Source organism: Gracilinanus agilis, chromosome 6 (genome assembly GCF_016433145.1).
Source record: "Gracilinanus agilis isolate LMUSP501 chromosome 6, AgileGrace, whole genome shotgun sequence".
NCBI lineage: Eukaryota > Metazoa > Chordata > Mammalia > Didelphimorphia > Didelphidae > Gracilinanus > Gracilinanus agilis.
Window position 1 is genome coordinate 151,271,004 of NC_058135.1, and position 26,704 is coordinate 151,297,707.

The 26,704-nt window shown below is 33.3% G+C and overlaps 1 protein-coding gene across 1 annotated transcript in view; it reads left to right on the forward strand.

The window, feature by feature from the left end:
• EPHA5 (EPH receptor A5) overlaps positions 1-26,704 on the forward strand; it is a 464,007-nt gene that overhangs the window by 241,857 nt on the left and 195,446 nt on the right. Inside the window, exons 4-5 of the mRNA XM_044681722.1 lie at positions 15,899-16,054; positions 20,882-21,217. Of these exons, the coding sequence (XP_044537657.1) occupies positions 15,899-16,054; positions 20,882-21,217 (492 nt within the window). The remainder of the gene's footprint in view (positions 1-15,898; positions 16,055-20,881; positions 21,218-26,704) is intronic.

The window sequence follows — 26,704 nt, forward strand, 5'->3', positions numbered from 1 at the left end:
AGAAGCAGAAGCAGAAGAATATTGTACACAATAACAATAATAATATGTGATGATAAATCTTGAATGACAACTATTACCAACAAGACAAGAATCCGGGAAAATTGAAAGAGATTCATAAAAACAACAACAATAAAATGATATCCAGGGCCATAGAAGGAACATAGAGTCCAAATGCAAATTGAAAGATTTCTTTCTTTACTTGTATTTCCCCCATTAATTCTTATCTAGTATAAGAAATATGTCATGCATACAACCTATATCATATTACCTGTCTCCTTGGATGGAAGGGGAGAGAGAACATAAATTTCAAAATATCATAAAATTAATATTAAATATTATACTGGTATATAATCTGGAAAAGTATAATTTATTATATATGTTTTAATGAATGAATTTGAAACACTCCATTTTTATGTCAGACTTTTTGATCTGTGGGAACATTTGTACTTTTCATCTTTTTCTTTTTTTTTATGCGCCTACCAGATTCTCATACAAAACCAATGTCTGATTAAAGGGAGAATAGCTGAATTAATGAAAGATTTATTAATTGCAAATGTTAAATTTCATTTCATATTCAAGAATAACTTGATAAAATAAATATGTATATACATGTTTGCATTTAGAATATATTTTGTAATAGGTTAAGCATATAGGAGAAATCCAAGTATATAATATGAGAGATTTGAGAAAAACATAATCATTAATAGCTGAATGATCAAAACAATGCAATTGATTTAGAGAATTCTGAATTGAGAAGCTTATAAGTAGTATATGATTAAATGACTATTGTTTAGAATAATTTGTAGTCAATTCAGTTATAACCAAAAGAAAAAGTCATTCTCTTTTTCTCTGGCTCTCTAGCTAGTAATGCAAATGCCCACTGGTATTTTGAGACACTTAATACTCATGTGTTCATGTGACAGGCAGTGATAAATCAGTATGAATGTATTGATTTTGTCTGTTTTGAGCATATTTGATATGATATTGTTAAACAATTATCTTGCCCCACAACTTAATGCATATTCATACATTCTCTCTAAGTCTTTTGATGAGGTCTTCTTATAACTTTTAAAATTCAAATTTAGAAAATAAAGAGGAAATTTCATTTGTTTTTTACAATAAAATCAAGTTTCTCATGGGTCTAACCTAACATTCCATATTTTAACTATTTAGTGACAGTTTTTTTTTCTTCAGAAATAAAAAAAAAGTTATTTCCTACTTGTTGGTCATTAAATAATTATAATTTCTAATCTTTGGAGGGAAAAAAGCAGTAAATGATGCTAGCAGATTAAAACTTATTTCTTCTTTTGAACCCTTACCTTCCATCTTAGAATCAGTACTGTGTATTGTTTCTAAGACAGAAGAGCAGGTAGGGCAAGGCAATGGGAGTTGTGACTTGCCCACAGTCACATTGCTGGGATGTATGTGAGACCAGATTTGATCCCAGGACCTCCTGTCTCTAGGCCTGACTCTCAATTCACAGAGTCATCTAGCTATCACATTACCTTTTTAATATAACTTAGAAGGAAGGGGTTTACTTCTCTTCTCTTATGTATATTGGTCAGTTTTACCTTTTAAATCAGAGAGGGGAATCATTGTTAAAGTATTTCTTTTTTTGTTTTAAAGAATATATTTTTAAAATTAGAAATTAAAGAACAAAATAATCTTCAGTGGAATTTTCCAGAGTTATTCATCATCTCTACTATAGAACATCAAGTTTGAAAAAAAAAGTTGTATACTTTCAAAGAGATAGAATGAATGTGTTTGATAATTCCATTTCATATATTTTAAGTTTTATCTTTTATTATGATGAGTTTTTGAGGTCTAGATATTGATCCAAACCTCATGGAAACCAACAGTCATTCTATGACTATTTCTTTACTGTGTCCCAAGCCATTCTTTGTGTGAGAAAATCCATGCCTTTACTTCTCCCTCTTATAGTACCTTCCTTTCCTCTAAATCATAATTTAAGACCTACAATTAAAAAATTCTTTCAGGAAAGTTTTATCACTTGACATCTTTCAATTCTGAAATCCATTTATTGTTATCTCTATTATGACTAATTCACTATTAAAAATGTTAATCTGTATTGATTTTCTTTTCCATTAAAGTTTTAGTATCTCCTGGAGAATAATTATGACTGGAAATTTCAGGTTTCCTTTCCTGGGATACAGAAAAAAATTGTTCTACTCTGTCATTCACTTACTTAGAAATAATAGTCCTGAAAATAATGGAGACCTATGGCAATTGATAAAATTTGTTGTAAGGGATACAATATTTGTTGACTCAATATTTACCAGAAAGTCTCCCATGAATTAGAGTGGCACAGAACTGGAAGCAGCTCGGTTAGTGGGTGGAGAAAAATAAAAGTGTATCTTTTTTTGGTAAAGATATTTTATTTTGGCAATTACATGTATTAACAATTTTCTACATATTTTCTGAAATTATATGATCCAAATTGTCTCCCTTACTTCCTTCTCTCCCCCTTTCCAGAGCTGGTAGCAATTTGATCCAGGTTATACATATATTATCATGCAAAACATTTCCATATTGTTCATTTTTGTAGGAGAATGTTCACATAAAACCAAAATCCTCTCAAAAAACTAAAGTGAACAATTATATACTTTCCTCCTCATTCCAACTCCAACAATTCTTTCTCTGGAGGTGGATAGCATTCTTTGTCAAAAGTCCCTCAGAACTATCTTGGATTGTATTGCTGAGAGTCTATGACAGTTGATCATTCCACATTATTGTTATTACTATGTACGGTGTTCTCCTGATTCTAGTTATTTCAGTCTGTATTACTTCGTGAAGGTTTTTCTGGCTGTTTCTCAAATCATCCTGTTCATAATTTCCTGTAGCACAATAGTATTCCATTACCACCATATACCACAATTTGCTTAGGCTTTCCCAAAATGATGGGTATCTCCTCAGTTTCCAAATTCTTTGCCACCACAAAAAGAGCTGTTATAATTATTTTTGTATAAGTAGGTCCTTTCCCCTTTTTATTATCTCCTTGGGATACAGACCTGGTACTTGTATTATTGGATCAAAGGGTGTGCATGTTTTATAGCCTTTTGAGCATAGTTCCAAATTGCCCCCCAGAATGGTTGGATAAATTCATAAGCCCACCAGCAATCCCTTAGTGACCCAATTTAACACATCCCCTCCAAATTTTTTCACTTTCCTTTCCTGTCATGTTGATCAATTTGATAGGAGTGATGTTTTCCCTCAGAGTTGTATTAATTTGAACTACTCTAATGAAAAGGGATTTAGAACTTTTTTCACATAATTATATTATAGCTTTGATTTTTTGTCTGAAAACTACATGTTCATATACTTTGACCATTTGTCAAATGGGCTATGATTTATATTCTTATAAATTCAACTTATTTTACTTAGTTCTCTATATATTTTAAAATGAGACCTTTATCAGAGAAATTTGTTATCATTTTCCCCAGTTTATTTGTTTCCTTCTTGTCTTGATTACAAGTTTTGTTTATACAAAATCTATTTCATTTAATATAGTAAAAACTTATCATATTCTCTGTCTCTGGTTTGATCATAAACTCTTCTCTGTAGATCTGACAGGTAAACTATTCTATGTTTATATAATTTATTTATAATATCATGCTTTACATCTAAATCATATGCTCAATTTGACCTTATCCTGGTATAGGCCATAATATATTGGTCTATAACTAATTTTGGCCATATTATTTTCAGTTTTCCCAGCAATTTTTGTCAAATAGTGAGATTTTAAGTTTTTAATCCTCACAGCTAGGATCTTTGGGCTTATCAAACACTAGATTGTTAAGGTCATTTACCCCTAATCTATTCCATTGATCTGGCATTTTCTTTCTTTTCTAGTACCAAACTGTTTTGATGATTACCACTCTTTAGTACAATTTTAAGATCTGGTACTGCTAGGCCACTGTCCAGTTTTTTTCATTAATTCCCTTGATATTCTTAATCTTTTGTTCTTCTGAATGAGCTTTGTTATTGTTTTTCTTAGTTCTAGAAAAAGGTTTTTTTTGGTAGTTTGGCATGGAAAAATGTATGTTTAGTTAGTGCTTTATATTTTATAAGATTTTGTTTCATACATTATTTCATTTTAGCCTTGTCAAAAATTTCTAAACTACATAGATATGCTAAGAATTAATATTTCTATTTAACAGAAAATATTATTTAGAGTCAGAGAAATTAGGTGACTTATAGGTTCACAAAATTGAAGCTGAAAAAGACTCTCCTAATCCTATTCATCATTTTATGGAAGTGGAAAATGAGATCCAGAGCAGCTGAATACCTTTCCCACTATCACATCTCCAAAAAGAGTATTGATGAAGTCTGAATGTAATTGAAGAATATTTTTAATTTTTTAAAAATTTTTTCTTGTTTTTTGTTTTGCAAAACAGCTGATATTAAAATATATTTTTCATGATCACATGTAGAATCAACATCAAATTGCTTTTTCAAGGGAGGAGGGATGAGAAAGAGGAAGAGAATTTGGAACTCCAAATTTAAAAAAAATGTTAAAAATTTACATGTAATTGGGAAACGTTTAATAAAATAAATAAATTTTATTTATTTTAAATGCACATGAGGTTGCCTAAAAGTTTAAGGACACATCTAATTAGGAATGTAATTGGACTGATTCTATGTCAATAAAAAGTAAGGGCTGATAGACAACAAATGTATTATAATGATAGGCAGACTATATTAAGAAAACACTGAATGATAGATAAATGATGGAAATTTGAGGAATTTTCTGAAAATGATGTCTCAAAATTAAAAGATATATATATATATATGTATATATATAATTGTGTACTGCATGGCAACAAGGAATATTTAGCACATCTTTATAAAGTGACTGTTATTTTCTAGATACTATGCTAGATATTGGAGATATCAGAAGAGAAAATGAAAAACAATCCCTCTCCTGAAGGATTCTTGCTGTCAAAAGGAAATAAAAGGGACACATACTTAAATACAACATATAATAAAAACAAGTACAAAGTGATTTAAGTAGGGGAAGCACTAACAACTTCAGGTATCAAGAAAGACCTTATTTAGGCTTTAATTAGTTAATTTAGTCTGAGGTCTAAAAAAAAAGGAATTTTCAAGAGCTGGAGGTAAGCAAAGCATAGATTTTAGGCATTGAGGACAGCCCACGTAATGGAAGAGAGCCAGGAATTGGAATGTATCAAGTCAGTCAGGCTTGAAGGCAGAGTGTATTAAAAGGAGTAATTTGAAATCAGCTTAGAAAGAAGGGCTAATATCAGATTCAGATGGGTTTTTAAATGCCAAATAGGGGTAAGGAGTTAAAAAACAAACAAAAAAACATGAGTTGGGGAAAGTGACTGTAAACACCCTAAAACAGCAGTGTGAAGCATGACTTTTAAGAGTGTTATTATTCAAAACCTACACAGCCCTATTTCTCTACCAAAGCTGTAGACACAGAGGCTGTTCACAGGCTTAACCCCACTATTGATCAGCCCATCAACTTTAATTGTTCAGTTTTCAACCTGGGCCAGTCTGCCTCTCCCATGGCAACCTGCTGGTTCACTTCCACAACACTCAACTTATTGATACTGGTGATGTCTGCTATTGAAGCAGACGCCCAATCAGTTTTGCCTACTGCAGCTCCAAACTCCTTACCATGACAGATACATCAGCATGACCCGAGATAGCTAGGATTGCCACAGTGGCTCCTTATATTTTTTTAAACCATTCTTTTCTTTTTAATTTGTTATAGCACTTTTGTACTACACATTAGACTCTTAAATGAATGAATGAAAAAAAAATTCTTAGGGTGTTTGTTATGTGCCAGGCGACAAATGAATAAGATGTGCAAGTAAGATAACTGCAGGAGATTACATTTTATAGGGAAAGAAAATGCATACAAAGGAATTAGAGTTGGAGGGAAATAGAGGCTTATGGCATTGGGGCAGCATGGGTTAGGGATGGCTCAGAAGTTCTTGGGTTGCTTGGTTCCTGGAAAAGTAAGGTAAAAGCTCATTTATAAGAGCCAAGATCTGGTGAGGAACATTTCTGATGGGAATGGTAAGAATAGTCCAGTACAGCTTGCATGATAGAGAGATGGTCTCAAAGGAGGCTTTTTCAGATAATTTAAAAAAGTAATGTTGGTAGCCATCTCTTTTACTGTTTTTAAATGCTATGGAGTATGTTGGGAGTGGAATGGGATAAATATTGAACTATTGTTTTCATTATTCTCTAATAATAAAAAGCTTCAGACAATATCACATCTTTCTCATTACTAGCAAACTACCTCTACTCTCTCTTATCCTCAAATTGTATCTAGCTGAGAATCTATCCAAGTAAACTGACTTATCTTGCATCCCCTGCTTCACAGAGATGAGAAGCATGGCAAAACTCCTGTTCTATAATGACTTTCTGTCATTCTTAATCAGATATAATTAGATAAATTCAAGACCTTTTTGAAGGCTAATTATATCTTGTACACTCTAGACATCAGCTGCCCTTGTTATATGTTGTGCATTTTTGTTTTCATTTCCTTTCCCTCTGCTGTCTGCCTGCACAAGCAGATTTGGTCTAGCTTTCAGTGCTAATTGGGAAGAGAAGAGGGAGGTATTTCTCCCAGGGCATACAGCACCTATCTATATGCAATAGATATAGACCTGAAGAATTTTTTTTTAAACCAAGTTGCCAAAGGGATTATTTTAGTGGCACTATATAGTTATACCCATGTTAAGGAAAATAGTGGAAATATTTGAAAATGGAAAGAATCAACTTCTAAATTATTATAATTATATAATCTTCTTTCCCTTCTTGGTTCAGATTTCTGAGGTAGCTGTCTACTCTAAATGGATCAATTTCTCTTCCTCTGATCTTTTAATGATTTAAAAATTCAGTTGAAATATCCATCATTCAGATCTCCCAGCCTCACATTTCCCCACAGCTGGGATTACTATGCTCAACTTTCACTAAACTACTGATGATCAGGTTTGTCAAGTAAGGGCAATTGGGTTGAGCCTGTCTGCTGGAGAGGTTTCCCTCTCTGTGGCACTCTGGCCAGGCCAGGGACCTTTGACCTTAACCAAATTGATTGAGTTTTGATGTTGTTCTTCTTTGATGTTCAGTGATTAATATATAGCACAGCTTTGCCCAGAAGTGGTAAGTAATGAAACAGGATGAAGATAACCTAAGTAGATTTGGTTGGCCTACCCACCCAACCACCCAGATCCCTTCTCAGTAATGAGAGTCTCTAGTTCCAGTTTCTCTCTTTTATAGTGCTTTTTGCCCTCTGGCTCATGGCATCTGGGTTGGTTCTAAATTCTAATACTGTTGGGTGTCATTCATCCTGGTCTCCATTTTGCTATGCAAAATGATATTCTTTTTTTTTGGCGGGGGACCCTTACTTTCTTTCATAGAATCAGTACTATATGTTGTTTCCAACACAAAATAATAGCAAAGGCAAGTAATTGGGGTTAAATGACTTGCCTAGGGTCACACAGTTGGGAAATATCACCCTTTATAATACCTCACTTGGTGATCTTTTCAGTCCTCATAGATGGAATTATCCTCTCAATGCTGATGATTCTCAAATCTGTGTATCCTATCCCAGTCCCTCTCCTTACCTTCAATCTCAAGTGCATTAAACATATCTTGATGGGGTTGTCCAGTAGACATATTAAACACAATATGTCCAAAACAGACTTCATTATCTTTTCCCAAAAATCCTCTTGCACTCCTACCTTTGCTATTACTTTAGAATGGAATATCACCTCCCAGTTCCTCAGACTTACAACCTAGGAGTCATTCTGATTTCATTACTTTCTCTTCCTCTAACCCCTATTCCATATCTAAGTTGTTGCCAAGGTTTGGTGATTTCACCTGTCCACCATCTCTCATATATAAACCTTCTCTCCTCTGACACTGTCACCAATCATTAACTCACATCTGGATGATCGTAATATTCTGATCTGCCTCAAATCTCACCCTGCACCAATCCTTCTTCTATTCAGCCATGAAAGTAATTTTCCTTAAATGTAGGTCCAGTTATTTCACATTCTCCTTCTTGACTCAGTAAACTTCAGTGTGTTCCTATTACCTCCAGGAACAAATATAAAATGCTTCATTTGGCATTCCAAGTTCTCTATAACCTAGCCACATCCTACCTTTCTAGTCTTTTTATACATTCTTTCCCTTCACTTACAATTTGATCCAGTGATACAGGTTTCCAGACTATTTCATGAAGAAGATGAGCCGTGTCTGCTCTCAGTATTTTCTCTGGTTTTCTCCAATGCCTGGAATACTCTCCCTCCTTCACTGTAGCTAATGACCTCCCTGGCTTCCTTTAAGTTCTGACTGAAATCCACCTTTCTAAAGGAAGCTTTACCTAAACCCTCTTAATGGCAATGTTTCACTTCTATTAATTATTATTTATTTCCCATATCTTCTGTATATATCTTGGTTAATATGTATTTTTTGTAGGTTATCTCCCCCATGAGATTGTAGGCTTCTTGAGAGCTGGAACTATTTTTTGCCTCCTTTTCTCTCCCCAGTGCTTTGCATCATGCCTGGCATGATAATAAGTGCTCAATAAATGTTTCTGGCTGTCTTATAATCAATTGACTCTGTGCCATATCCTGATCCTCACTTATTTACCAAATATATCTAATCCATTGCCAAATCTTGCTGTGTCCATATTCAAAATATTATCTTCTGCATGTCTTTCTCTTCATTCACAAATCACTAATTCAGTTCCTCTTACAACTTTTTAAAATCCCTACGATAATCTTCTAATTGTTCTCCATGCCTTGCCTATCTCTAATTTGTGTCAATCCATAAAGCAGTCAGCTACTAAAGTGAGATTACTCAAGTGAATTCTGACTTTATTAATATCTTCACTATTCTCCCTCAACTCCTTAACTCTAGTGGCTCCCTATTGCCTCTGATATAGAATATTCAGTGTTCTATTTAGTATTAAACCCCTTAACATTTGGCCCCTTCTAACTTTCTAGTATTTTTACATTGTAATTCTCTTCATACAATTTCTGATCCAGCTATACAGCTATATTTGTAGTTTTTGCATTCCATTTCCTCCAGCTGTTCCTTTGTTCTGGCTGTCTTCCATGCCTACAGTGCCATCCTCACCTCTACATATTAATTTTCTTGGTTTCCTTAAGAGAGCTGAAATCCCATCTTCTACAGACGATTTTCTCATCCCCTCAGTTGCTAATGTCCCTTTTTCTGAGATTACCTTTTATTCAATTTTTATATATCTTGAAGGCAGCTAGCTGTTTGTATATTATCTTCCCTTTGGCAATATGAGCTCCTTATGACCAATAATTATTTTTTTATATCCACAGTAGTTAGCATAGTGCCTGGAACACAATAAGTGCTTAATAATTATTTGTCATTTGTTTAATAATGATATTTTGAATTATTGCTTACTTTTTTCTAACTTCAGATTTAGGGGTATCAAATTTCCTTAAAGTGGGACAGATCTCCTCAGTTAATGATACATCATTATTTTGATCAATAAGGGAAATTAATTTGGAAAACTATTCACTATTCAGTTCTGCAATTCCACACACATCCAATGATACCCATATTGAGACACTAACTAGAGTTATGTTATAAACAAATGAAAATTATTTGAATACAGATAATATAGTCTAATCAGAAAATCCTGCATTTATTTTTTGATATCACTATGAAATTGGGGTTCAGTTCTAAGTAATATTTTTATTTAAATTCTTCAGAGGTGATAGTTTTGTTTATATGGATCCCATTCTCCAATTATAACCTTCCTGCATGCTTAAAAGGATGATCTTTGAGAGTTGCTGGAATGAACAAATTCCTCTACCTAAAGTCAGCATAGGAATGAGTCACTGAATTAAGCAATGATTTTCAGGCAGGAGACACACAGTATCTCTCTGAAATTAAATCATTCAAACTAATGTAGGAATAGGATTATAAGGGGATAAGAGAATGTGCAAATTGTCTCCAAAATAGATTAAGGAAAAATTTAGCTATGGACCTTGAAAAAGATTCCAGAATGTGAGGGGTTGCTAAGAAGGGGCTTGTGAGATATATTTATGGCAGTTGCTTCTTGCCTCTAAGCTGAAGAGAAGTGGGAGCTCTGGTTTACTATGCTTTACCTGTCTGTTTGGAGATAGTTGGAGGTTCCTGCTACTGAATAACATCGTGAAAGTGATCTAACTTCCCTGTTGTTTAACAACTTGGCCAAGGTAATCCAAAGATTCTAGCATTTGGATTTTGGGGTTTTTACCTCATAAGCCAACCCCAGTTTTGGGGAAGGAATCAGTCATTTTTGAGTCCATTCTCAATAGCTTTTTTGGAGACAGTCTTGTGGGTTAACTGAACAACAGTTTGAGAATTAAGTCTAGGTAGCTAGGTAGATTTTTGGGTTTCTTAGCTAAAACAAGGAACTGGAAAGAAGAGTTCTCTCTCAGTCAGTTATAGTTCAATCAGCTGTTAACAAGTCAAATTACCTTTGTAACAGTAGAAGGGAACAGTAGCTTTTGCTTCTACTGAGAAATACCAATCAAGGAGACAATTTTGTCCTCAATTGAGCCCAATAATACTAAATTCATGGGGTTTTGGTATTATCTCTCCATGATCCCAATAGTCTTTCCTGTTAACAATGCCAGATCATCTTCATGATTTCCTTAAATTTGAGATTTTGTTACCAGTTTCTGAAACAACTATAAGAAGATCTTTTCCCTACCTGCCTTTAATGATAATGATCTTGGTAGTCTCTATCAATTAGGGAAAGTGTTGAAACAATTTTAAAGAAATGTAATGTTAATTGTTGGCTTACTTTTGGAAATACTGAACTAAAACAATTAGTACTTGCCTTACAGAATGAACTTGATCAAATGGAAATGAACTATCTAGAATTAGTAAAAGCAAATGGAATGGTACATGGGGCAAAGCAACAGAACCTATTTGAGCTAGAGGGTGCCAAACAATCACAGGCACCTACTAAGCTGCAACTAGAGACTGAAGCTTTAGAAAGTAATTCTGCAAGAATGTTTCCTCTATGGGATGTCCCTTATGTCTCAGCAGACCTTTGCATAGTGCATATAAAACAACATCATAAGAATTTTACCCAGGCAGAATTGGATGCATTTAAAAAAAATCCTAAGTATGAAGAAGAACCAATGAAAGTCGTGAGAGAGTAAGAAAGGGTAATTAAGATCTTTGACCTGAGTTTTCAGGATTTTGAATTTATTATGGATGAAGGTTTCACTAAGCATGAATAACAACAAATTATAGAACAGACAAACAGTAACATGACTCTTATACCTTGGTTAGCAGAATATCAGGTTTTAGAAATCAACTCTGTAGAAGCCTATAGACAATTAGGAATGACTAGAGAAGCAATCCTGGAGACCATGAGAAAAAATTCTAAGTGCCCTGGGACATGATCTAAATTTGAAAAGTTAATGCAGGACACAGGGGAAACCCCAGCTAGTTTTTTTTTTTTTGCATAGAATAATTGACTGTGGGGAACATTGGCTTGGATTGGATTTATTATCAGAGGAAAATGTTAGCCATATTAGAAGACAATTTGTGAAAAAAGCCTGCCTGGTGGTAAAAAAAAAAAATTAGGAGCAATTGTTCTAATTGCTTCACCATGGGATTAGATGAGCTAAAAAGGACAGCCACATACATTTACCAAGATGTTTTGGACAGACAATCTGAAGATCAAAGCGATATAATTGAAAAATTAACTAAGCAATTAAGGGAAGCAAATCAAACATTAAAAGATAATGAAATTCAACAGGTAAAGAATGTGGCAGCTCTGCAATCTTAAAAGGCACCTAGGGATGACTTTAATCCTAGGCAAAATGGACAAAATATCCCAAGATGCTGGCTTTGCAGTTGTGATGGTTACACAATGAGTGAGTGTGGGTTTAGGGGGCAATTCTCTGGACAAAAAACACAGGAGAAACCAAGGCAGTTCATACAATAATTATAATGGTTTCAAACAAAACTCCTATGATCCTAAAAATAGATTAAATAATGGTTTTAATGGGGGTAACAATGATTATAAAAGATACAAAAATAGCTGCTACAATCATATATGCTGACATAGTTCCCAACAAACCCCAGACTTGCCAACAATTCAGGAATACATTAGATCAGGAGCACATCCTAAATTCTCTCAAGTGGCTGGTGGAAATACCCCAAAATGGGACTTACAAAAGGGAGAATGTTCAGCATGAAGGTGTGATCAGGATGGTACAAAGCCAAATGAGGATTGTGGAAAAGAATATATAGATGCTGAAATTCTAAAGGAATGTGAAAATGATAAAACAATTAGTAAGAAAAATAGAATTAATAATGAAATCTTATGGGTGAACAATGGAATAAAAACAGATGGAAAGTATAGTGAGGCAAATAAATCCTGGCAGAATGATAGCAGTGTGAAACACTGGAAAAATAGTAATGCACAAGAAATGGGGAGGTAGAATGTGATGGATAGGAATTAGGAATGCGATTTCCTGATCCTTCTGTGTTGGCACCTGTTATAGCCACACATTCTCCACCAAACAGCACAGAACACCATGCTACTTTAAGGGTGGGAGAACAGATCTATGATTGTTTGGTTGACACAGGGGCTTCTAAATCTGTTTTGCAAATATCCCCAGAAGATAGCAAGGCTAAGGGAACTATGGAGGTGGTAAGAATAACTGGGAGACCACAGAGAGTAAAAAAGTTGCAACCCCAAATGGTATCATTGGAACCTTTATCTATAGAACATTCCTTTTTCCTAATGCCTAATTCCCTGATGAATTTACTTGGGAGAGATATTTTATGCAAATTAAGAGCAATAATTCAATGCACACCAACCAGGGACATATCTTTAGAATTTCCAGAACAATCTCTAGATCTTTTCCCAGTGTTGTTCTTAGATAAAGTGGAGGCAGAGAGGGAAAGAGGTATAGTTTACCCTGTTCCAGATGATATCCTGGAACAGGTATGGGCTTCTTATTGTACAGATGTTGGTCTTATTAAAATAGGCAACTCCTGTTATGGTGAAGACCAAAGGTGATCTCCTACCTTGCATTACACAATATCCCCTAAGTAAAGAGGCAGTAGCTGGTATCACCCCAATTATAGAATTTTTGTTACAGCAAGACTTTATTGTCCCATGCATCTCAGAATTCAATACCCTATACTCCCAGTAGAAAAACTAAAGCTAGATGAAAATGGGAGACCATGGTACAGATATTCCTACACTAGCATTCTGCAGGGTTTGATGTACATTTCTCTAGAACTGTGATTTCATCAGAATAAGACACACCTGCTGTGGAAACTACCTCTGCTAATATAGATAAGTTCCTCCTCTACAATTCATTAGACACTTGCCTGGGATACGTATAAAATAAATGAGTTGCTCAGTTTCATTTATCTAATGTAATAGAGGCGAAACTTGAAACAAGGGCTTCTAAAATCCAAAGTCTGTCTTTTGCCAGCTATAGAAGAGTGCCTATCATTGAAATGAATAATTGAATTAAATAGTTTGGAGAGAGATTAGAAGTTTAGGAAAATATTTAATCTGACATTCTTGCTATTTCTTCCAGAGTTTATAAAAACCTAATCTTGCAAATAAATTTCTTTTTTGATACTGGATAGAAAAAGAGTTAAATAAATTTTTTGTCATACAGGTTAATTAGTGAATGCTTGTGTTTCAAAAGAAAGGAATCTTTATTATCTAAGGGATCCTAATTAAAATAGGACACTATTTCCATTAAGAAAAAGAAATTGAATAAGTCAATTAAGTATGTGTTTGTCAAAATGCAATGCCAAATGTAGTTATGTGTGCATTTTTAATTGAGCTATTTTCCAAAGATATTAAGAATATGTTTTCTAGAACAACATGTTAATGTAAAAGGTATACTTTTGTGAAAGAAGAAAAAATATTCTTTCATTTTTCTAATGGAATCCTTGCTCATTCTTTTGTTTATTAAAGAATGTAATTTTTGAAAAAAATCAGGTACTTATAATCTAAAACTAAGGCAATACTGAAAATGGTAGAAATCAGTGTTCTTGTGACAAAATGAACATGCAAAAACTTATTTTTTTCATATTCAGGACTTTAAAATAGAAACTAAGTAAACAAATTAGTTTTTTAGGAAAAGAATAATGTTTCTATTTTGAGATATTTATATCTACAACATAAAATTTTGTTGATTTGTTTCATGCTATAGTCTATTTGCCTTTGAATTCAGAGAACTTTGGGGTTTTGTAGAGTTTTATGTGACATGAGAACATAGTGTTTGGAGGTCACTTATGAAGAAAAAGAGAACGTATATCTCATTTAGTGTAATTGCCAGAAATATAGGACTTGCAAGGAGCCACTTTGCATTTAAAAGCAAATACTAAAAGGGAGGAATGAAGACACCTTGTGAATGTCTTGTCTAGAAATGAAGGATAAAAGAACTTAATACTTAACTGAGAGTGGTATCATGCCTTATAGTAATTATATAAAAATGGAAAAATCTCTTCCCAATCAGTACAAGAAAGAAACTAGTATTATCAAAAGCTCTTTCAAATATCCCCACATTGGCTAGGAATTTGAAAAAGCATTAATGATGTTCTGCTTTCAATATAATTAGGTCCACTGAAGAAATATTCTCAATAAAGTCCATTTATAATCATGGTGGAGAACCCTTTGATTTCACCTAAAGAGAAATTGTGACATCAAAATTTTAATTATACTTAAGTATAGAAAAATATTGACTTTTAAATCCAATATTTTGATTTCACTGGTATAGAAAACACTTGGTTAGTAAACTCCATCTACCAAGGCAGACTAGCTCCTACTCTCCTACTTACTATCTTAGAGAGATGCTCTAGTAGGCACTTAGAAGTGAAGAGACTTGCCTAAATTTTTCCTTTCATTTATGACTTAAGCCAGATCTTCCTGATTCCATACCTCTCTATCCTCTATTCCAATTTTGCTTCTGGAATTATAGCATTATCCCTATGAAAGTGAGTCTTCCATTCAATTCTTCATGCCAACTTCCCAAGAACTTTTAAATCTCAATGATCATTAAATTCATCCATTATCTATCATTCCCAAAATTTTAAGATCTGAGAAATACAATTAATGCATTTTCCATATTATCATAAAAATCACTGATACAAACATTGAAAAGGGTAGGACATAGGAGAGAACCTTATGACAATCTATTAGAAAGCACCCTCCATGCCAATACCAACTGATTAATTTAATCATTAGTCAACAAAAATTTAACAAATGCTAATTATATGCAAGCTATAAAAGTCTTTCAGAATGGTCATTCACTAAAGTATAAGTTTGCTTAACAATATTCTGAGATACTTGGTCAAATGCTTTTTTTCTGAAATTGGTGCCATGCTTTCTTTGATCAGGGATCAGTATTGTATATTATCTTTTTAGAGGAAAAGAGGCTTTTTGCTTTGATCTGATATGGTATTTTTGAACTGCTCTTGGTTCTTAGAGTTCATGGCTTCTCTTTATAAATGATTCCAAATCACTGGCTTAATAATAGATTATAGAATTTTTTTCTAGAGATTAGAAGGTGTCACTTCCATACAATTTGTGAAATCTACCTTTTTCCCTTTTTCAGAAATTTAGTGGACCATTTACTATTCTCTGTTCTTGTAGAACTTCTTCAGTTTTCCATGAAATTTCTTTTATTAACAAGGATTTAATGTTCTTATGTCAACAATTTTTGGAATGCAGTTTACTATGATTCTGCCCTGGAAACTTGATATCTTATTGGATTTATGATTTCATCAATGTTCTTACACTCTCCACCAATGCAGATTACCACTCCCATAGTAGCTATTTGAGGGAAAGAGCTTAGCCTCTGATTTCTTTTGACAGTGTGCAAACCTGGATTCTTCAAAGCTTCACCTCAGAGCCAGAGCTGCAGCAAGTGTCCACCTCACAGTTATACTCATGAAGAAGCTTCGACCTCTTGTCTCTGTGAAAAGGATTATTTCAGGAGGGAGTCTGACCCACCTACAATGGCATGTACAAGTAAGGAAACCCTGTGTCTCTTCAATGATGATTCTCTTACATTGTGCCTGTCTGAAAGAGTGGCATGATAAAGATAAAACAATAACCTTGCATGTTTCTTTTTTTTCTCTTCAGTGGGCACAATGTTTACTTAGCTTAGCCATATGACTATCCCCTGAAGCAAACCTCATAAAGGCTGACTTCTCTAATATAATACACACAATAACATAAATATTTCAAAAGTTAGACTTTAGAAACATAAGTTTCTAGGTGACAACTCTTTCACTTTGCTTTATGGTTGAATTATAATACTCATGATTACTACATTGATGACTAAGGTTCATTCCTATCTATTCACCCAGTTTATGTGCTGTACCTCAATCTTCCAACCCATATAAATATGAAAATCCTTTTGACACGAATGAGACAGCTCTGTTTCAATGTGCCCCTCTGATTTCCAAAGCACAATTTTATAGAAGAACAATTTACCCATGTATAATGCTCCTTCAAACTTAGGCAAGTTCATTTAGCAAATCAGACATCAGAGTCAAAAACTAACCCAACTTTTCCTTTAGGGCTATTGACTTTTGTCAAAGTTCAAGTCAATGAATGTCCTTAAATGCAGTTTCTTATTATTCTATGATCTGTGATTCATATTTATCATCTTCAATATGAGCTACTTCTTTATAAATTTTCTTTGAGTTATAAAGCTGAACTGGCTAGACCCACATTGATCATTGTTTGTTCCTATTCATCTCCCTATGGAATCTGACATATTGCCACCATAATTCTTCATTTCTATCAATGAGAAAGGCAAACATGTAATTATTGAAGAACATATTCGAGGTCTGTTGCAAATAGAAATGTCAATGAAAATTGGACAAAAATGGAACACAAAAGAGTCCAAATCACAGGCTACTTCTTTGGTCCATGCTCCCTTCTATTTATCCCATTGCTTGTTTCTTTATTATGTCTTGTATTTTTAGTCCCTGACTTAGTGAGTATTTGTCTTCATGACAGGGATCACTAATGGTAAATCTTGACCCTAAAACCATATAGATATCACTTATAAAAATAGTATCCAGAATAACAAAATAATAGCTCACCTGAGTTGTTTCTTTCTTCCTACTTTGCAAAGTTTTGCTAGATCACATTTTTAGGATTCTTCAAATAGTCCTTATTTCAGACTGAAGCTCTTGCTGATCCCCTCTGAGAATAGTGATTTTATGAGTTAGAGGATCACTTGCTTCAAAGCATTGCCATTGAAATCCAAGTCTTTAAGCCTTTTAGAAGAGCAGCCGAATCATCTTTTGTACAAAACCCCTCTGGTGCCTTTAAGCAATTTACCTTTTGTATCAAAAAAGTAACCCAAACTGAAATTAAAAAATGACAAAAATCAGGGATATACATTATTATTGACAGCTTTCAACTATCAGAAAATAAATATGTACTATTTGAATGCATCAAAAAGGAACAAATTTTTGTTGTTTTAATTGGTTGAAAGTTCTTTTTTGAAAGCAATGTAGTCCTCAGCAGTTGTGAATGTTCCAGTCATTTTGATATCTTAGTGTCTTGAAGGAGAATTCAGTTGAGCTGGAAGTATTTGAGACCATGACGTATCTAGGAGTTTTAAGTCAGATGGATATATAAAGCATTCTAGAGAATTCAGTCCTTTAGTCCAGGCCCATGTGTTTTAGTTTGAATTCAATTCAACAAACTTCTGCTCAACTTCAAATATTCAGATACTTGAAACAAAGGTTTTACAGGGGAAGGAGAGCAAGGCAAATGAAAGGATTCTGTTGGGTTATCTTAATAGCTCCAGTAATTTTCTATGCAATTTCATACGTGTAGGCAGCCTCAGGTTCCTCAAAGAGAAGGTGTTATGTCTCTTTTCTGGCTATTGTGATATATCTTTATAAGAAAGAGAAGGATGGAGGCCTGGTGATAGAACCAGAATCCAGAGACATAGGTTTTTGTATTGCTAACTCCTCTTACCATGTACATTTTCCATCTTTTTTTCCAAAGGAACATTCATTTGTCAACACTACTCAAAATTCTGATATGATGTATGTGTTAAATCTATCTAATAATATGTATAGATGACTATGTAATTCTGTTTTCAGTTGCTTTCTGAGTGATACACATAATGCATATGTTTCCCACAAGCAGATGGATTGATAAATGTTCATATGAAAAGCTTAAATGGAATACTCTGCTTGGCTTTATAAAATTAACTTCATGGCGCCAACTTTAGGCCTTATTTTATTTAAGAAGTGAGAAGATACAGGCATAAAAAACCCATCAAATTGATAGTTCTTGAGGAACATACTTTTCAGAGACAATTCTATGTCTTGATCCTCCAGTATACAGAATACCATTACACGTTTCTTCAGCTATAGTCTGTCTATTTTTTAAAAAATTTTGCTGCTACAACATTGTGCTTGAGTACAACACTCACATTGACATCAAAGGCATTTTTGTATTCACAAGAATGTTAATGGTTTGAGAGGGGCACAGCAACAGAAGAAAAAGGCTTTGGTGCATGTTTCTCATTCCAACAAATACTTTGTGTTCAGTATTTCATTTTAATCCCCCCAACCCAATAAAAAGATACTCAAATATTTTGAATGCACTTCTAATGATAAAATTTAAAAATTATACATGCCTTATTATAGCATCTCTTATTGATAGAGGAAAATCATAACATATGGCATTTCAATCAGAGAACATGATTCTCCCATTTTGTATCTATCCTTTAGAAATCTGGATAATCAAGTCAAATCATCTCTCAATCTATTATAAGTATTTATGCAACAAAGGTTATCTTTCTGTTGGAATGCTTCTGCTAGTATTGTTAGTGTGTCCTTGTTAGTATTAAACAAGGTAAAAATGGAAGATTTTTTAAAAGTTTGGTGTGGTTTTGCAGAGCCTGTATTACTGTTTTACTTATATGTTTTTAAAAGGCAGTACAACATAAATAAAGCTTTGTATAATACACATCCTTCCATCTCTTATTTCACCTACACTATGTTTTCAAGCATTCCTAATTAACTAATTAATATTTCTAGATTTAATAAAGAGGAAATATATAGCAGGAAAAATGGTCTGTTACCTTTATAAGCTTTTTAATATATTCATCATATATATAACATTGTAAGTTTCAGTTATTTTCTTATAATAACCCAGTTGTATAGATAGTTCACATCTTAGCATCCACATTTTGCAGATGAGAAAATTCATACTATGAAATTATGATATAATTATATAAAGTTTACAAAGCATTTTATAAATATTAGCTAATTTAAAGCTGACAGAAACTCTGTGATATTAATGCTAATCTCCAACTTATAGGTGAAGAAACTGAGACTCATAAAAATGAAATGATTCATATGATAATGCAAATAATAAATATCCTGGTCAAGCCTATACACCAGCACTCCTGACTCCAAGTATAGCAGTCTTTCCATGATTTCATGTTGCCTTTCACCTTAGCTATGTATAAACAAAATGCTCTGCTGTACTTTTCATTATTCCATTTTAGCAAAAAATTTCTTCCTTGAGTCTCAGAAAAGGCACATTTTTAGTTTCTCCTTTGTGAATTCCTAACCCTATAATCATTTCATTTCTGTCAAAAGTTAGAAATCATTGTGAGGAGTTCAGCTATGTATGTGAGTGCCGTGTAGTTCAAAATCTGTCATTTTCTGTATCTTCATTTTTATCCCAAATTAGACACAAATAGTTTACCAAATAGGAGCCCCCTAACCCCACATTGGCAAAGGCATTGAATAGTTCCCAATGTTGTGCTGATTTCATCATTGGCATCAGAATAAAAAATATTTTATTAAGATAATGTGTTCCTGACATAAAAAAGAAACTTCTTTTTTATGTAATGATATGCTCATTTCAACTCCAATAGAAACTTTAACAACTTAGGCCAAAACGTAGCAAAGTCAGTTTAGAGGTATTATCTGGGTTCCAGTATGTGGAGTAAGACAAAGACATTTTTTCATCTGTTTTGATGTTGTTGGGATGAAATTTGTTTTTCTTTCTCTTGACATTAAATTAGTTGTGGATTTTAAAAAAATTGATATTAGAGGAAAAAATATGTTTCATAGTTTTTTATCATTGTTTCATGTTGCATGAACCCTACATAGTTAGTAAATTACAATCTGTAAATTGCAGAATTATAAGTTTAAAGAAGTATCAAAAGAAGAAATGTTATTACAGATTGTAATGGTTGATCAGCTTCTTAAAACCTTGTGCTTTCTTGACAGAATGAGGGAAGGTTTAAAAATACTGTAGATGATTTGGCATGGGTAAATGGAATATATTTTGAAATATGTGTGAAATGTTTCTGCCAACTATGTGATTTGGGATCAAGGACTACAACTTTTTAAAAAATGGTTTCAATTTGCATTTGGCCTTCACTTCACAGACTGAAAGGAACTAATAGTAAAGAGAAATAGTACGTTCAGGCATGAAGAGAAGGACTTCAGTGTTCAATATCTATGTATGCACTCACACATAAACACATGCATGGGTAAAAAGTAAACATTCACTGTCTTATTTAACAATGCACACTAAAATAAACTGCTTTTCTTCAACTAATTTAAAAATATACCTCAAAAAAAGCACTTATTTCAAAGATGACAAAAAATCCCTTAATACTAATGCATCCCTCCTTTTAATTTTATTATAAATTGTCCATTATTTGCTTCCTACTTAAAACAAACGAACAAACAAACTCAATCTCATTATATATTTCTCCAGCCCAGGGAATGGTGGGATGAGGAATGAATAACAATATCATCTTAAAATATGTTTTTCTCACTTTACTTTGCAAACCAGGACCCCCCTCAGCTCCTCGGAATGCCATCTCAAATGTTAACGAAACTAGTGTCTTTCTGGAATGGATTCCTCCTGCTGACACTGGTGGAAGGAAAGATGTGTCATATTATATTGCATGCAAGAAGTGCAACTCCCATGCAGGTGTGTGTGAGGAGTGTGGAGGTCATGTCAGGTACCTCCCCCGTCAAATCGGCCTGAAAAACACCTCTGTCATGATGGTGGATCTCCTCGCTCACACAAACTATACCTTTGAGATTGAGGCAGTGAATGGAGTTTCCGACTTGAGCCCAGGAGCCCGGCAGTATGTGTCTGTAAATGTAACCACAAATCAAGCAGGTAAGTGGAATTCCCAACCCATGAGGTGCTCAGGCCCCCAGTTCTGTTTCAGTTCCTTCTGCAGCAGTGTTGTTTCAGGAAGAAAGTTTTCAACCACAGGCTAATAGCCAAATCCTAAACTGATCACATACTTTTGAACATTTCTTGTGAGTTTTATAGTCTCACATACTAAATTCCATCCCTCCCCAGCACTAATCATCACATGAGAAACAGCAATAAACTTTATTTTGTTTTTCTTCCCCATTTTACATGCTTTCCTTAAAATATTCATGACAGTGTTTTAATTTTAGGCACTTTTCTCATAAAGTGAAATGGGAATGGCAACAATTGATAGCTTATTCCATATCAAAATGTAGTTTAGCTTTTTTGCTTTGGTTAATTAAGCATTTGGTGGAGAGCTTTAAATGGAGGTGACCTTGTTTTATGTGTTAGTAAGGCTTTATTTGCATTTTAACATTTCCTTTTTGTTGTTGTTACATTAATTATAAAATGAGTCATCTACAAAAAATATTTTATTTACTAGAACAATTTCTAGAAATTAAGATGACTGAACTAATAACCAAATCTTACAAATATTCCTCCCCTATCTTTTGGAAACCTGACTTGCTATGCAGGAAATTATACTCGTTACCCTTAGAAGTATTATGTCTTTATATTCTTTTTTCACTTACTCTTTTATATGAGTGAATATTTTTGAAAACCTACTTCTTTTCACTAAAAAAAAAGATTTAGATTGCTTAAAGAGCATTTATTCATCCCACTCTGTACAGAGATACACTCAAAGCACATTAATTAGTGATACCTTTTTGATTTTTTTGGTTTGTTATTATCTAAAACAAGTTAGTAAGGCAGGATTTAAAGGAGAACAAAAGAATTATGTCTCCTCATCCCATTTATAAAGACCTAGAGCCCCTTCCTTCCACTTGTAGTTTTTAGCATTTAAATCTAACACTGGTCTGGAAGCACATCCCATAATTCTCTTCTCTTTGTGAAAAAAGAAGAATGTTTGACTTAGCAAGACCGTGTTTAGTTGGCATAATATTAGCATTCTACAACCACTAGGGAGGCTAAGATGTTATTAGTAATTAGATGTAGTCAAAGTAATTAATTTGGATATGTCAGATAAGCCATGCTGCACTATCTTGAGTAAAAGAAAGAAAAGTCCTTTTCAGTTCTCACTTACTTCTGAATGAAGTAATAAAAACAAACTTTCAAGAGTAGAGAAGATGATATCAAAATGACACCTATGAAGGCACCTGCTTTATTCAGTATTAGCAAATGTTCTGAGCTCCATAGGATTTACTTTTTCTTTTTATTCTTCCAGGTTCTTCATTCTCAGCAGAAGAGCTTAGCTCTTGTCCTTAGTGTAGCTATGCCTTTAGATTGTCTAGATTTAGTTATTTTCCCCCAAAATTTCATTCTGCATCAGTTAGGTGGTCAGAGGGCTGGAATAGGATACACAAGCATGCATGTGCACAAACACACACAGTTGCTTCCTTCTGTAGACTTAACTGGCACTGTCTTCAAGAACCTGTCCTGATGAAAATACTGGTCAATTTAAAAGCCTGGGATTCACAATTAATTTTATATAATAAATTTCAGAATTCCATTTTGAAATTCATTTGAATTCCCCAGTAACAATATGGAGAATTCACTTCACAAAATGGAGGTGAAAATATTCTATAAATTTTTCTCTTTGTTATTCTTCTTCTGGTTCTTGTTCTTCTTTCTCTTCCTCCTCAATATAACTTTTCTTTAGTTTTTCTTCTGGTAAATCTACTTTTTGGAAGAATTTTGCTTTAAAAATTAACTTGGACATAAGGGTTATTATTTTTTTCAGCAGAAGATTTGGTTATTGTTTAATTCAGTTCTCAATGGCATATGCAGATTCCCAAAATTTATTTGTTCTTTGATTCTAAATTTTATTTGGACAATAACAGTTGGTGTTTTTAAATTTAATTTATTATTTTTATTCATAGAATTTATCTACAAGTATCTCAGCACCTCCTTCTCAGCATCATAGAAGATATCATATAAGAGGCAGATGTGTATTTATAAAGTATCTTTCATGTTTCCATTCCATGTCTTCATTCTCTAGAGATAATATTTTAGTTATTCTTTAAGTATTAAATATGTAGCTGTGTATAATGTTCCCTTGATTAGACTCCTTTCACTGTTCATTATTCCATGTAGTTTTTTCCAGGTTTTTTATAATTAGCCTGCTCATTATTTCTTATGACTTGCTAATATTCCATCACAATCATATACCAAATTTGTTTAGCCATTTTCCAACTGATGGGTATGTCCTCAACTTCCAGTTCTTTGATATCGCAAAAAAAGAGCTCCTATAAATATTTTTGAACATATATGTTCTTTTCCTTTTCTCCTGATCTACTTGGGAAACAGACCTAGAAATGATATCACTGAGTTTAAGTGTGTACATAGTTTTAAAACTACCTGAGCATAATTCCAAATAGGTCTCCAAAATTGTTGAATAAGTTTACAGCTCCAACAATAGTGTATTAGTGTCTCCTTTTCCCCATATTCATTCCAACATTTGTCCTTTTGCCCTTTTGCCAGTCTAGCCAATATGATGGGTGTGAGATGATACCTAATAATTGTTTGGGTTTACATTTTACTAATCATTAGCTATTTAGAGCTTGCCTTTACATATTTATATATGGCTTTGATGTCTTCATCTGAAAATTGACTCTGTACCTTTTGCCCATTTATCATTTGGGGGAATGGTTCTTATTCTCATAAATTTGACAGAGTTCTCTATTTATTTTAGTCATGACACCTCCCTTTGAGAGGTTGTCTATAATATTTTCCCCAAATTTTCTGCTCTCCTTCTAATCTTGGCAACATTTGTTTTGCACGAAACTTTTCAATTTAATGTACTCAAAATTATCCATTTCGTGTCTTACAATGCACCTCAGCTCTCATTGGTTCATAAACTTATTTCCTATCCATAAACATAATAGTAAATTGAGGACATCCAAAAAGTTAGAGAATGGCCAAACAGATTGTGGCATATGATTGTGATGGAATATTACTGAGCCATAAGAAATAATGAGCAGGCTAATTAAAAATAATTCTAAAGACTTCCTGGGATAATGAACAGTGAAAGGAGTAAAATCAAGGGAACAAAAATCCATTTTGATCTTATATTATTGAATGGTGTAAGATATTGGTCTATACCAAGTTTTTGCCAAACTATTTTTCAGTTGTCCTAAACATTTTTACTAATAATGATTTCTTACCCCCAAACCTGGATCTATGTTTTTTGTCAAACCCACAGTTACTGTAAGATTTTATAGCTTTTTGTACATCTGTCCTTTTCCACAGATTTCCCATTATATTTCTTAGACAGTAAGATGTGGTACTATTAATTACTGCTTTATAATAAAGTTTAAAATGTAGTACTGCTAGACCTCTTTTCTTTCCATTTTTCCATTAATTCTCCTGTTAAAAAAGTGTTCATCCAACTTATCAAGGTATAGCTGTCATTTGAATTTTGTTTTTATTAGCACCTATAATTTAATAATCATTTTAGGAAACTAGATAAACAAAAATTCATCTAATGTGGTATTTTTAAACCCTTATCTTCTTTCTTTGTATCTCTTCTAAGACAGAATGGCAGCAAGGGCTAGGCAATTAGGTTTAAGTGACTTGCCCAGAGTCACAGAGCTAGGAAGTGTTTGAGACTAGATTTGAACCCTGATCTTCCCAATTAGGCCTGACACTCTCTCCTCTATGCTACATAGATGTTCCATCTAATGTAGTCTTAAAGACTACCTACCTCCTAGGATTATTGGGAGGATTAAATATTTATGAGTCGTTTAGCACAGTGCCAATTATATATTTGAGATCTGATAAATACTTATTCTCTCTCTCTCACTTTCTTCACAAAGAGTTGCCTGAGTCATTAAGTCACTTACACCTCGGTTATAAAGATATTAAGTGTAAGAAGCAAGATTTGAACCCAACTGTTCTTGACTTTAAGTATATCTGTCAATTCAGTACTTCACACTGTCCCTTATAGGAATATAGAATCATAGACTTTGAGATGTAAGGAATTTCTGAGACTCTTTTATAACCTCATTTCATAGTGTGGAAACTTGGACACAGAGAAGTCTACATACTTGAAATGAGCCTCTGATTTCCAAATTCAGTAATATTTTCTAGTGTTCCATATACATTTACCACTATTTAAATACAAATGTGTATTACATAGTTTTCTTGCCTTTAGGTTTCAAGTATATTAGTTTAAACATATTTATATTATAATATATGATATTAGTTTAAAATATAAATACATACTATATAAATATTACAATATTTATATTAGTTTAAATATATATAATTAAAGTGCAGAAGTGGATAAAGGAACTGGGGAGTCCAAGGATAAAAGCCATTGTTAGAGGAAGCACAAGGAAACGATGAGGCCATTCTTCTGGGAAAAGTTAGCTCACCTTTTGTACAGCAGTGAATCAGTGAAGTGAGCTACCTAATAATTTTAGTTTGCAACTGTAATGAGAGGTTTTCAAATTAACTAGTTACAAAATATCTAATGAATTCAAGTTATAAATTACCTCCTCTTGCTCCATATTCTCTATAAGGGACTGCCTTTCATCACAATTCTCCAGTAAGCATCTTCCCAGTGCCATGTATGTAGAGAGGCTGTATCGTCTGAGCAAACCAATAGGGTCTTTGAATATAACTAAGAAGCATAAGAGTTTTCTAAATGGGGGCCCTGAAGCAAAGCTCTTATAATCTCATTCTATTTGGCATGGCAAATATCCCTAATAAGAAGTATATAACAGGAGAAAGTTGCTCATAAACAGTTTAGTTATCTCATATAGCTACTTTAAGTCCTCTCAAATGGACAAAGGCTTATAAATATTACTATTAAATTTTCCTAGACTTCTTAATTGACTCTGCTCTAATGGCTAATTGTCCATCAGTATTACACATGGAAGACTTGTTTATTTTCCTTTTTAATTTCCAAGGAATTAATTTCCATTTCAGAACTAAAGGAAATAAAAAATGTGCAATTTTTATGTACTAGATGTTTTAAATATGTACATTTTGATAGAAATATATATCTGATTTCAGATAACACTATCACTAAGTATTATTTCCTGGGGAGTGAAGGGAGGTTCTTTTTCTAGTACTTTGTTTCAGTTGGGTAATGACAATAGTATTTTAGCTGGATTTTTAGATTGTTATAATTTTTTCTTATGAAGGCAAGATATGCATGAACTTTACAGGTTTAAAATTAGATTTAAAAGTACAAGAAAAAATAGATCATTCTGGGTGCAAGATGAAAAATATTGCATTAAAGTAGGAACAGAAATTGATTAGCTAATGCTTGTTGATCAGCCTATAAAATGTAATAATGATTTCCTGCCGAGGGTGAGTGATTAAATGATTAATTTATGGATGTTTATGCAGTATTTAAAGCATTTCCCCCCTCTATGATAT